The 14252-nt window shown below is 33.5% G+C and overlaps 2 protein-coding genes across 2 annotated transcripts; one reads left to right on the top strand and one right to left on the bottom strand.

Moving 5' to 3' along the window:
* The first annotated feature begins 2020 nt into the window (after nt 1-2020).
* On the top strand, nt 2021-3891 carry LOC120335287 (uncharacterized). The gene has a single exon (XM_039402775.2). The coding sequence runs from the start codon at nt 2159-2161 to the stop codon at nt 2702-2704; it is 546 nt and encodes a 181-aa protein (XP_039258709.2). The 5' UTR covers nt 2021-2158; the 3' UTR covers nt 2705-3891.
* Nucleotides 3892-4391: 500 nt separating this feature from the next.
* On the bottom strand, nt 4392-14252 carry LOC120335285 (protein SDA1 homolog). The gene is made up of 16 exons (XM_039402771.2): nt 14028-14252; nt 13418-13522; nt 12747-12845; nt 12549-12659; nt 12032-12103; nt 11351-11509; nt 10815-10927; nt 9548-9684; nt 8686-8847; nt 8320-8455; nt 7918-8092; nt 7448-7571; nt 6983-7059; nt 5705-5919; nt 4990-5146; nt 4392-4557 (listed from the first exon to the last, which is right to left on the bottom strand). Exons 1-16 carry the CDS (start codon nt 14109-14111, stop codon nt 4426-4428), a joined length of 2058 nt encoding a protein of 685 aa, XP_039258705.2. The 5' UTR covers nt 14112-14252; the 3' UTR covers nt 4392-4425.

The following is a 14252-nucleotide window of genomic DNA, read 5'->3' as shown; positions in this document are numbered from 1 at the left end:
TTTTATACAAAATCCCATACCTTCATCATCCCCTTGTGTTTTGTCTAAGCACTGCAATATCGGTCATACTTTTTATTTACTGTCAGATTCAGTGCTCGATTACTTTACTCGTGACACAACTAAATTCACGACTCGACTTTGCCGTTTAGTTGAGTTTTATGTCATTCTATAACAAAGTTTTTAAGGAATGCGCAAGATGGGCCCTAGGCTATGCTGTTGATCTAGAATCTAGATTATAGAAGTTATGGGCGTGTCTATAAACTAAATAAAAAAGCGGGAAAGTTTTTGGGTTGAGAAACTACGTAGCCAATTAGACATTGGCAATCGTTTGGCAGTTTGCTAGATATGCAGTGATACCTGTTTTCATTTGAATCAATATGGTTCTTAACGTGTACAAAATTTAATCCGTATCTATGTCTTCGTATGTCAGAAACCATCCTCAGTCGGGAAAAATAAAAATTTGATGCTACGAGTTAGCCTGCTTCTAGCATCGACGAGTATAAAACACAACATTCAGATTTAAGTGATCAGTGGAACACCACTGATTTAAGTTGGTAATCAATCATTGTTGAATGAACACAACTCTATTTGTAATTTTTTTTATATTGCGATTATTTTTTTATGAGTATTGTCGATGCTATCGACCTATAAAACCTATATCTGACCTATAGTCAAATATTAAAAAATGGTTCCATTACATTTGAACCCACGTACATTTGAACCCACGTCAATTGCACCTACATACTATTGCGCCAATGGATTTTTTTTGTTTTACGGATATTTGAACCCATACTAACCCTAACTCATGGGTTTTAGCACCCGCATATAGATTGAACCCGCGGATATACACATGGGTTCAAATGTACGGTCACCTTAAAAAATGAATATTGTATGGCTATCTTCTGAATTTCAAGTTTGTTAAATATATATGTTGTGAGATGGTGATGATTAAATCTGGTACAATGCTCCAGTATTAGTATAATACATACCGGTATGTTTTATTATTATTTTAAGAAGTACATATATGATCCGTAACGGCACGCACAAGCCGAGGCACTTTATCAGTTAAATTTGCTGTAAAAGTCACACATATCGAAAGAAACTGCCTTAGTTAAGACGATGCTGATGACGCGCACGCAAAAAGCGCGCCATACTTTGAAGTTGAAGGCAGCCTTTTTTTAACCTTGTGCTAACGGAATTAAATTGGCGTCTGAGGTCCACGAAATTTTGAATTCACCCTTCCAAACTTTTTCAATATCAGCTCAATGTAACATGGGCTTATGCTACTACCACGTTGGAATGAAATATCATACTAAACTCCTCACACAGATACATTATATTAAAAAATAAACACGAAGTTTAAAATGAACGTAAAAGATTAGAGCCAATTGTTTACCTCTTCTTTCAGAACCTCAAATTGCTTATTTTAGATTATTGGCTGTGATATATACAATAAATAGCCTTTCTGGAAACAACTGTAATGCCATAAATGTTGATGGCAATAGCAGTCGTGTTGAAAACAAGATTAGTTTAATTCCCGAAATAGATATGAATACTATATTCCTGTATATTGGACACGAAATGACCATAAAGATCGTTTTAATAAATTATTGAATTGTTAGGGCGGCTTTGAAAATTAGCTTTTCGGCATAAATATCGGGCCAATCAATTTAAAAATTTTAGGATTTTCAGTTCAATCGCTTTTATTTTTTATTTTCAACTTACTTTCAGTGCCATAAGATTCGATTTTTTACAGAAAGTTTCTATATATTATTTTAATTCATGTGAACACTTATTTTATTCAGTCAAGTGTGACCGACTCCACCAAGTTTGTCATTCGTCTTGTTTCCGAACCTGGTGCTCGGCTTTGCCAGCTACCATCGTTTGAGCATTTCTTTTTTGTTTAAATTTGTGAAAGTTTTATTCCATACTTAGTCGGTATTTTAAACCCATTTCGATACATATTATATATGTTCACCGGTCACGCTTTGTGACTGATCGACAACGCTTGGTGTCGCTGGAGGGTTAAAACTTTGGTAACAGGTAAACAACAAATTCTTACCATTTTCAGATTAAGTCCCGATTTTTATGTTATTTGGGTTCAGATATAGGCCATGTTTGCCGATTTTTAGGTAAGTTATATTATTGAGTAGTTTAAATGAAAAGTGGAAACGAAATAAAGGATAAAACGACCTCAGTCAAACGTTTTCAGTATAAATCGCCCAAGAAAAAGACATCATTACCGGAGCAGTGGTCCACAGAATTTGCGAGAGATCAGTTTCAAAACAATGCACCTTCAAACATTGGATTGGACAACGCGTGGAGCATTAGAAAAAATGTTTCTATAGAAACTGCAAAACCTAATACTGATTCCTATAAATCCCATAACTCTGTTTATTCAAGACATAAAGGATTTGGAGCAACAGTTCCACAGGGAAATGCAACCACTATGAAATCATCGACTTTTACACCAGATAAATATGGTTATTCTTCTACTAAAGGAGAACCATCCTACTCATATGTGAGTAAATCAATGCCTCAGTACAGTGGAAGTTCGCAAAGAATACCTGAAAGCAATTTTGCTTCTCAATCATCTTTGCAATGTCGAATCACGCCATGTTCAGAACAAATCCATGATATTACACGATTCAAATCAGATTCAGGATTTGATGAGAACAACTCAGACTCGGCATTCGACTTTTAACATTTCCCTATTACTACAGGAATGAAGACCTAACATTGTCTCAGTAAAGTCATTGAAGATTTTATCAGAACAAAACCAGAAGCATTTTGTTATCACTGATAAATGGACAAAAAAGACAATTGTAGGGGCTCCCGAAGTATGCGAACCAAGATGGCGGACATTGGAATGTAATATGTGTACTAGGTTAGGGTTAGCCCATATTTTTAGGTATAAATACTACGGGAGGCTCTTGGCTAGTCTTCGAACTAATAATAGAACTAAAATAAGGAAAATTGGAAAAAAATTATCGCCTAACCCTAACCTGTTACCCATGTTACGTTCCGATGTCCGCCATCTTGGTTCGCATACTTCGGGAGCACCCAATTGTATATATCAACGCCCTCTGGTCCGAACAAAAATTATCAAAGAATATGAACATCAATGGTGGAAATTTCACCAAACTTTCTTCAGCCATCTAATTCTACCTTGTCAAGAACTGTGAAGATCATTTCACAAGGAGACATAATATTTTGTGCAAGTGTATCACATCAAAATATTCTTAAGTACATTTAAAGCGAAGAAAGTCATACCATAGTACCTATTACAATTTTAGTTGCAACCCAATTATTAAATCTTTCTGCGGAACAGATTTCATTCTATGATTCAATGATAGACAACACTGGTATAGCTGGCACCAAAACCAATTTTGCAGCAGAGTGCCTCTCCTTCAGTATAACTTAGTCAGTGATGATGTTTTCAGCCAATCTAGTTTTCAAGATTAATGGAATGTGACATATTTTATCAGATTCTGCAATATTTCACAATTTTTATATTTAAAACAGTAGACGAAAAGTCCAGGAATAATTTTATAATTGAATTGTTATCTTTATAAACCAAAGTAATTTTTTTTGTATTCATAAATATTATATTTTATAATAGTTTTATCCAACAACAAATATCATATATTTAGTTCTTCCGCCTTGTGCAATTATCCTAATCAGAATAAAACCGAGCATGTGCCAACGGTGTAAAGTGACGTTGCCATTTCTTGGCATAAATTTATTTCTGACTGGGATATGTATATATAATTTGTTTTGTATGGTGCTAATATATTTAGTATAGTCATTGCCCATGTTATTACACATTAGCCACTGTAGTTCAATGTATTTTCTCTTACACTGTAGTTTAATTAAATGGTTTTTATGGTGTTACGTGTCCCTTTTTTTGTTAGAATCAGTGGAGACACATGCGGAAACTGATTTGCAAATATTCTGTGTTAGGGTGGCAGAGAATGGATATAAGTACAGGTTCACTTATCACATTTATGACGATGGCATTTGAAATCACTCTTTAGTCATTTCGTTAGAACCGTCCAAATTAGAAAAGCTATCAGCGAACGGATCTGGAATTACAGCGAGTAAACCTTAAACCAAATCTGCAATTAACAATGTAGCCTCCGTCAACTCAACAAGAGCAAAGGGTGCAATTTTGATATTTATTTGTGGATAGCCTCCAGTCAACTGCTCACTTGTTGCACAGAGACAGAGATGACAAAAAAACAATGTAATATTCTAACAATGACATAATTCCACAGACGGCTCAAATCAACAATTGCTGTTAAAAATTGCAGGCCTGATGGTCAGTTACCAAACTACCTACCAGACTGCAGCAAATTGTTCCACTGCTCAAATACTATAAACACCAAGAATAAATTTTTATTTATTTCTTTATTATCTACATATTCATTTAACTCGTTTGGCCCTTTTCAACAATGAATTCCGTAAAGCAATCTGCTTTTCTCTGAATGATCGCCCCGATGCCTTCTTTTTCACTTTGTTCCGAACCATCATATATGGCTTATTTTTTCTTTTTTGCTGAAATGTTTTCAAAAGAAAGTCCTTATTTAACATTCAGTTCAAAATTAACAGAGAAATATCAGCTGAACTGATATGAATTCAACCAGTATTATAAAAAAACATGATGCGATTCATGTATGCTAAAATAGACACCACAACTTTGTGTGACAGTATATTAAAGAATGAGTAGGATTAAACACTTATCTTACAGAGTCCAATTTGTTTATCATTTCAAAACCCATTTCATATTTACCCCAAGTATGGTGGGGGTTTTGATCATATGGGTGAACCCCAGCCACTTGTTCAAGTCTATTATTAGTTTAGCCAGCTCATTTGACATAACATATTTCACCCAACCTCACACACAGTATCTCCCATTAACCCTATCTATAAGCTTGAGTCATTGTTTCTCTATCCCTCTCAGAATATACAATGAAAATTTCAACAAACCTTATTCGTTGTTGAAGCATACGGATCCATCTTTTGTTTTCTTCTTCCATACTTCTCTCGACCTTCCCTTCCTTGTAATACAGTAGCAAGTCTGCTTTCTTTATTGTGAGCTCGTTTAGCATGGACTCTTTCAATTGATCCAAGTGCAACAAGCTCTCTAAAAAGAAAGGCAATTTATTTTTCAACAATGACTTTATTTGAAATAGTAACCTGATTAAACACACCACTAAACAATGCTGAAAATTAATCACAGAGATAGCTCTTTTCAACAATCTATATCGTAGTCAAAACTCTGTTATGTACAAACTCAATCAAATTAATTTGCAGTGAACATCACCATGGCAACGATGTTTGCAGTAATCTTCTTTCACACATACATCCGTATTGAATAGGATGCTAGACCACATCACATGGTTAATCAGTAGTAGTATTCTTAGATCTAGTCAACAGATTGCACCACTGAGCCTCGTTACAGTCATTTAATTGTTATTCCAAAATCAATGACATTTTTCAACGTCAAAATATTACCAGTGCAATTAATATATCCAAATACTGTTATTCCGTGGCCAAGATGCTACAAGTGAATAAATAAATGCGGATATATAAATAAAAGCCTCAGAACTAAATGAACAGCCTTTGGATTTTAAATTTCATGAAATTGGATTATAGTGCCAGGAAATGTCATTAATTTAGAATGAAGTCATAGTGCACTCACCCTCCCATTGTTTCCTCATCATTCTCTGCTATGCTGACGTTTAATTTTCGCTTATTCGCTTTTTTCTTTGAAGAGGAAGGTTCAATTTCTTTCATAACTTGATGAGCTTTCATCTTCATGAAATCCTCCTGTGTGAGAAGTCTCATCTGACTAACAGCTTGCGCTTTGCTTATTTGTTCTTCTTTCGGCATATCTGCAACTTCTTCCATTTCAGTCTGAAAGTTAAAAGTGAACACTCGTTATTTCCACGCCATGATAAACAAGAGAGCAGTACTCAAATTAATAAGAAAAGTATGGCTGCGCATCTGTACCAAATTAAAATGTTCAGGGGTGGCCCAAATCTTCAAAATAGCTCACGATCTGCAATAAGGTCGTACACAAAAACAAATGAGTACTGAATATGCAGATAACTGCACACACACATATAAAAAACTGAACCGCTGCCAATATGCTTGGCCCTGTGGGAAAATAGACAGTGGAAAATAATTATTCTCAAACCATAAATGTTACATTACTGCTCAAACTTTAGTATCTAATTTACAATTTCCTCTTGAGCCCGATTCTTTGCTCGTTTGAAATTAGACAAAATTAGGCAATCTGATGCCACTGCTACCGTTGTGAATAAAATTTATCACACTACACTTGGAGGGTCATTCGTCGGTCAAGGCACACGATATTCGACAAGTTCATTTTAGACCTTGGCAAAGTCGAAACTTGCATTTGTTACATAAATAATATTCTCTATCGGACTTTCCAGACCCAAATACTGTATGTATCACTGTATATCATATTTTGCGCAAGTATGATACTGTATTCATCCTGTTTTAAAACATACAACAGACGCTGCATAAAACTGGTTTGAGCAATTTTTTGGGCTTTATCATTAAATTCACTCAACATCAGATGCGATTGACTACTCTAAGCGTAGTGATCGAGCTCGGCCGATCGTGATCAACGTGTTGGTCACTTCTACTATAGGTGATAAAAAGTGTTCCCATGAACCAAAATGTAACTTTTGGTGAAATATTGAGTCCCAGATGACCAACTTGGAAAATCTTGTCCCAAGTTGAAAATCTTAAAGTTGTAAATTGAAATTAATTGGCGCATTGGTAGAGGAAAAGCAACAACAACAATCACCCTAATAATAACAAAAAGTAAAATGATCCATATGTCCACTTCGCATCAAAAAAAAAAAGAGATAAAAAAAGAGAATAGCAATTAAGAATTCGCAGTAAGGAAGCTTAGGTATATTAAATATCAGAGTTCACATTAACCTACCTCATCATCAGAATGCACGACATCCTGCCAACTTCCATCACTGTCATTATCTTCATCAGAACAAGATTCCCAACCATCTGAAATGATCGAAAAGCATTTACAGTAACCCATGTCGGAACAGATTCGATTACTATTTTGATATACTGGTACATACAAAAATAAGTGGCAAACCGCTGTCTCGTTTTCAAAAATTATTCGGCCCAAATGACTTAACATACTAATTTTTAAAATCTTAATCAGTATTTTTTACTAATTTAAATAGACAAAGAATTAATTCGTTCTATTCTTAACTTTCCTAGATATACTATAGTAACTGAAATGAATTGAAATTATTGGCAATGTAATATGATACATACAATAATATTACAGAGCAAACATGCATCTTCCAAGCTTTATACATTTCACATAAATGTACAGTCAGACGCAGACTAATGTCTGTTTCAAAACATGTATACCACAACAAACCATTATCTTCTTCATCTTTCTCAACTTCCTCTGGTAAAATCTCGGCACCAGGAACATAATCTGTTGCAATAACTTGTCCATATTCAACTACTTGCCTATCTTTACTGGCTTCAGTTGGCCTACCCTACAATTGTAATATTAATAATAGATAAAAAAAAATAAAATAAACTGTATCATAACTTGAAATATATGGAAGAGCTTGGCTCCTACTATGGCACCTTCGATTACCCCAATTGTGTTTGCAGGATTTGTGTTGGATAATTATGTAAGAGAGGATTGCTGAACACTATATATGTGTGTATTAGGAAATAATATTAATCTTACTCTCCTCCATATATAGTGTCTTTGCTCTCCTCCGGGGTAAATATAATTCCTATTCTATCAGACACATGCAGGAAACAAGTCAATATATTGAAATTGAATAATTGACACAAACATAAATTAAATAAATAACAAGCAAAGAACTTTACCCGGTCCCTCTTATGCAGCATGGTTGGATTTAAAGTTCTATATAATTGTAGAATGGATCTTGCTGCCATCATGACAGCTTTATTTCTGTATGTTTTATATTGTACAAGGTCTTGTAATAAACTTTCATTCATGGCAAGCGGGCAACGTGAACATATCTCTCGGACAGCATTCAATCTTGAAAGATCAATACACAAATTTAAATACAAGATCGTCAGAAAATTGCGAGTATTTTATGCTTATTTACATTGACATAAATGCCTTTTTCAACAGTAGGTTTGCTGTTATACAAAAAAAAGTTTGCGATACTTTGAAATGGAATTTAATGATTTGGTCATGTCCACTGTGCTAAATTTTTAAAATATCTCAAACAATACTTAATTTATATAAAAAATAATACTTACCCAACAGCAATAACTTCGCTTGAGTTTCGTTCAGTAACAAAATTATTAACAATAGTCATAAGTAGTGGATGTAAAATTTCAGGTGGAACAAGGGAGTGACTAGCTTGTGCTCCGCATAACAACATTTTTGTAACCTCTGAAATAAGCAGAAAACTAATTAAAAAATTACCTTATACCCGCGATAAACAAAATTTTATAATCCTTCATCAACTAATGAATTCAAACACCTGGCAATAATGGGCTAAATAATGAGGGGCCCAAAAACAAAGCCCATGAATTTCTCAATCACTTCTAAGAAAATTATTTTGACATCTGAACCCAAATAAATTAATATAAGATAAAAAAGGAAAAAAAATAAGAACTAACCTCTTTGATGTGGTTGCAAAAACCTTTGTAGAAAAGGATAAAAATTAAACAGAAACAATTCATGAATTCCGATAATTCTAGAGATCACCGTCATCAACATTAGTTTATGTTCAAATCTTTCAGTAGACTTTTCCAGGACTTTGTACAAACGTTCGGAAAAACCTGTAAAATGCAGTTACAAATATGTAGAAGTTAAAATTAATTTCAATGGAGATTTGTATGGCCAATTTTGGTTTAGCTGTATAATAATTTGATTCTAGTTGGTATTAAGATATTTTATCTTTTATATTAGATAACGAGAATTTTTCGGGGATTGTGACCAATAGATGGAGGAGAAAAAAAATTTCCATATTTATCCTTGGGATGAGAGGAAAGTTTACAAGACGGCTTTAACCTATGCTATGGCAAACCACATTCTCTCTTCCATTTATCAGTCCAGATATATGAATGTGCATTATACATATTTTTATAGCTACATCAAGTAAGAAAATTCAGAATCCTTGAGAACTAAGCAATAGATCTTCTATAAAAGGCAGGATATTCAATCAATCAAATCGTTTTTTATTTGTCAATTAGGAAAAGCACAATGAAATGAATGCAAGACAGCTTACGAAATATTTGTATATATTTATGCCTTTGCACAGAATGGACAGGATATCCACAAAATGACCATTCGGTCTACTTGCCAGCGGAAACTTTGAATTAGCTTAAAACTAAAAATTTGCATAACGTAAACGTTCAATTCAAGACAATGAGTATAAAACAAACCATTTTGTGTAAGAGATAATAAAGTAATAATTATTCTACAATTTCAGCTACTACTCTATCTTCGTGTTAATTTGAACTAAGAATGTATATATACCTTGAGGATCATGCAGAAGATGAACTGCAGAAAAATCAGTTGCTTGTTTTTTCAATTTCTTCTTATGTTTACCCAATGTTTTCAACGCCTTATCTCTTTTCTTTTTAGCTCTTGTTGATTTCTTATTTACACCAAACCTGAATGATATCATGCAATTGAATAATCATGTAATGCAAATTGCAAACAAATAAATGAAAGTTTCACTGATATTCTTAGCATTTCCTAATTTCTTTGAAAAAAGTCATATTTTACAGAAAAAATTGTATTTACGATTGTCGATGGATTTTTTTCGCATACCATCAAATTCTAATTTTGTTTATAAATAATGATTATTAATACATAATAATGCTGCAAGCCTGCAATCATATACAAAAATAAATTTAACCAATGTAACCTGATGTTTAACAAATTTGCCTGAAGTTTTTGTACAATTACAGGCAAAAACCCAGCTGTAATCAGTTGCAATTACTCTACTTGTAATTAGTTTAGTGTATAAAAAATCGCGAAAATGATTGCAAAATTATTTTTTTTATTGATATTTTTTCAAGCATAACCATTCATATATATAGCCTATATGTAGACCAGGGGTGGGCAACATACGGCCGCAACGAGATTTTGACCGGCCTGCTGACTGTATCAACCACACTCTGTAATGTGGTCCGACGCATCATTCTTGAAAGTTACCGATCGCTCTACTCTCACCTCACTGTTAGTGCGAGCTGGTGAAATAAACAATTGTCCTAGTGAACAAACAATTAAGTTAGCACACTTGTTAAAAGGTCAAAGCAGAGAGCGTTGTAAACATTCCCCACTACTGTTATCAGTTATATTTAGATTCTAAATATAAATAGATTTTAGAAATTAGATTTTATATTAAGATTTATTAAACATGGAATATATATATCAAGAAAACGTAAAGTTGACAGAGAGTGTCGAGCAAAACATTTAACATAGATTGAGCAGAGCATTTAACAAAGATCGGATACCAAAGTATTTTTTGTAATGATCCGGCCCACCGAGGACTTCATTCTCCCACATCTGACTCGCCGACTAGAGTTGCCCACCCTTGATATAGACCCTTAGGAATTCAGCTATTACAATACAATCTTGTATTTTTTGGTGAAATGGTGCGATTGAGTTTGACATGGACATAAAATGAATAGCTTTGTCATATTTAAAAAATATGGTGCAAAAATAACAATATTGTTAATACTCCTAGATTAACTATTACGTTAAGTAGATTTGAACCAATTATAAACACACCAACCTTATAAGAACATCTCTAGCTGTTACTTCGCCATTATCTGAATCTGAATCATCTTCGACTCTACTCTTCATTTCATCTTGCCCAAGAAAAAATCGAAGAGCGCATGATGAAACCTGGATTGTACATTAAAAACAGCAGGAACATTTAGATCAAAAATTAATATAATTTTCTCATACACACCTACCTATGTAACGGGGAAAATACTGTTATAGCGTAATACAGGTATATAAAGTTTATTTGACTTTCACACTTTTCTTTATGAGAAATATATATACCAAATTAAGTTTGAGAAAACACAAAATATTTTACAAATCTGATTTGTTTCATACTCTGGGTGAGAAAGGGGGTATTTTGATAAATATTGCAAACTGAATAGGAACCTATAGCATATGATGCCAATGCAATAAAGCCAAGTTGATGGGCCAACTAACAGGTGTTTGATTAAACATTATTTTTTAAACGATATTCGAATATAGCAAAACTATGTTTTACACCGCTAAATAATGTTAAATTAATATATCATCAAATAAAAAAACCTTTGTAATCTTTGAAAAGCATGCTGTGCTAATCACATTCACTGTTTTTGTATCATTCCATATTTGTCTGTGGTATAATTCTGTCATAACATCAAGCGACATTTTTGCCGCAATTGCATTACTGTCTGATAACATTGTGTACATGAAATTTTGTAGCGCCTAGGAAAACATAAACAAAAGAGGTTGAGGTCTACTGAAGCGGGATTCGAACTCTACATAGAAACAATTTTTAATATACAAGTCATTCTACTCATTTTTTTTTCTTTCGGGTGAAAAAAATTGCTACAGACATTATAAATCATGAGCTCAGACCTATTCAGATATAATATAAGAATAATTACAGTGGGCTATATAAGTTATTCGAACTAAAAGCTTTTGATAAGGGTGTGGATGCCCACCTAGACTGGCAGGCCATCAAGTGTGACATGAAAAGTTACAACAATATTTACAGTGTACAAAAGCAAAGGTGGAAGACAATAAGCCTCGTGCCAAAACCAAATCCAATCGCAATCTCAACAAATTCCTCATTAGTTTGGTTGTGGCAGCATCAGCAGGGCTGGATTGAATTACCCAACGGGCCGGATTTGGCCCGAGGTCCGTGAGTTGCCCATGTCAGATCTATAGTTTGTAGTTGAACACGCCATTCAAACTGACATGAAATTTTAAGTGAATTCAACTTACCTTATTTAACTTATTATTCTTATGCTTATGATTTAAATTCTTGATATCTTGAACTATGAAATTATACAGCGTCTGAAATTAATAAAATATACAAAGAAGTAACTTAATGTAAATTAACAAATTCTTCAACCAAAGTCTACTGTTCTATGATAAATTCCGTATGCAGATTGCCGAATCCAGTCTTTGTGGAATGTAATAGCTAGATCTTCTCATAAAAGTAGCTTATCTAGAGCCTTGTTCAGATAAGAGTTATAATAACCCAATCCAGAATTGAATGTAAGACTGTAAATATAAATATGAATGAAATTTTTGGATGTCCGTTTGCAACACAGAAAATAGTTTGTATAGCTAAGCTGAATCAGAATATTTTAAACTTGAGCAATTCCTTGACTACTAGTGCCTGATAATACAGAATGTACAAGGGAATGAGGGAAAACTTAAAAATAATTTAACCATAGCTATTCGGACCTTGTCAAGTATTTCCAAGTAACTACTGTAATATGAAATCCACATATACCTTACGAAGAAGTTTGTCAGGGCATCTCAATAACTCAAAAAATAATTCAAACAAAGAATGTGGTGTTATAAGATCCTTGTTTCGAAGAAGCATCAAACTTTTGCAGAAATTCTGAAATATTTAAACAAAATTAATTTTATCGAATAGCAAGCGTATTTAATTTTACATTTTGATAATCAACATTAAAAATATACTGACCAGTCTCATTTCATGGTTTATCGAGAGTGCATGTTTCTGAAGAATTTCTTGTAATTGGTTGGGAAAATCTTTTACCAACTCTCGATAGCAATGAGCTACCTAAATATAAAAAATAACAATTTAACATTAGTATATAAAAACCTCAACATGCCAGCACATCAGATAATGATAGAATTGAGACTGGATTACTACTGCTTTACCAAAAAAGCAACTCCAGGATGGTGATGACTGAGGATGTATATTTGAAAATTAGAATTACAAGTCATAATTCTTTCTAAGATAAATTAAATCTGTTGGGTGCAAGTCCCTAGTCCCCAAGTTTCAAATCAAGTCAGGTCACACGGGTCATCTGATCTCAAGTCAAGTCAAAGTTTCAGCAAATTTTAAACTTTTGAGTAAAAGTCACTGCACATCGATTCTGAAAATTTCATAAATAACAGTAAAATTGATAGATATGATTCACACCGACACCAGAAACTTCCATTTTGAGTTAAAATAATGGTCATTTCGAAATCAAAATTTGGATTTATTCTTGTATTGATAATATTTAATTTGACATCATCACAGCCTATGTCGAATTATCGCTACAACAAGCTAGTGAATACAAGATTTATCGATATGCAATATACACATAAATGATAAACAAGAACATGCAAAAACAACCTGCTGACCTGGCCGATAAATGTTATGAGTTCCGATAGATCTTTCGATTCTTCATTTGGTTGAAGAAGAAACAATTTCATATTGGATTGATATCTCCGATACTGTTGCTCGAACTGTTAACATAAATATAATACAAATATTTGACTAGATATGTATATCCTGATGGTATATCACAACAAATTTAATCAGATCAGCTTAAAATTATCCAGCATTGTAACACCACAGTACCCAAATCTGCCCATTAATACATTATTTTGCGATAAATACAGAAGGTATTAATGTCATGATGTGCGGAATAGACATTGTAGATACAGTACAACTTCATTTTGATCTTTCGTCTACATCACAGAACATGAATAAACAAAAATAAAATACACAGACAATGACGACAGGAAGATCGGGAGAATGGGAAAAACTAGAGAAATGTTTATAGCAAACGCTGTAACATTTGTGCCAATTCAACCACACAAGTGAAAAAACACATGACATGGATCAACACAATCATACTGAAAAGAATAAATTCATAAACAGCATACCTTAAAACGATGAAATAAAATTCACGGGCGAAGCTTAGGCCGTCTTGTAGATACGATAATTTATTTATTAAAGTACTCTCACCTCATCTTGATAAGAAACCGGATCTCTTTTGATTAAATTTTGAAGCTGCGGTAAATTATATGGAAGTTGATTTGTTCTCCCCATCTCTGCACCAATATTTCAAATCAAAATATCCAAAGGAGCTGCCGATGGGCCAGTAATTCAGCTGGGGAAGTGAGATCACACAGAATCAGATCAGCTGTGTACCACGTGCCACGGTCACTTGAGTAAAGTGTGACATCATAA

This window comes from Styela clava, chromosome 2, assembly GCF_964204865.1.
Source record: "Styela clava chromosome 2, kaStyClav1.hap1.2, whole genome shotgun sequence".
NCBI lineage: Eukaryota > Metazoa > Chordata > Ascidiacea > Stolidobranchia > Styelidae > Styela > Styela clava.
Note: the sequence above shows the minus strand (reverse complement) of the source record. Positions and strands in the feature narration are given on the sequence as shown.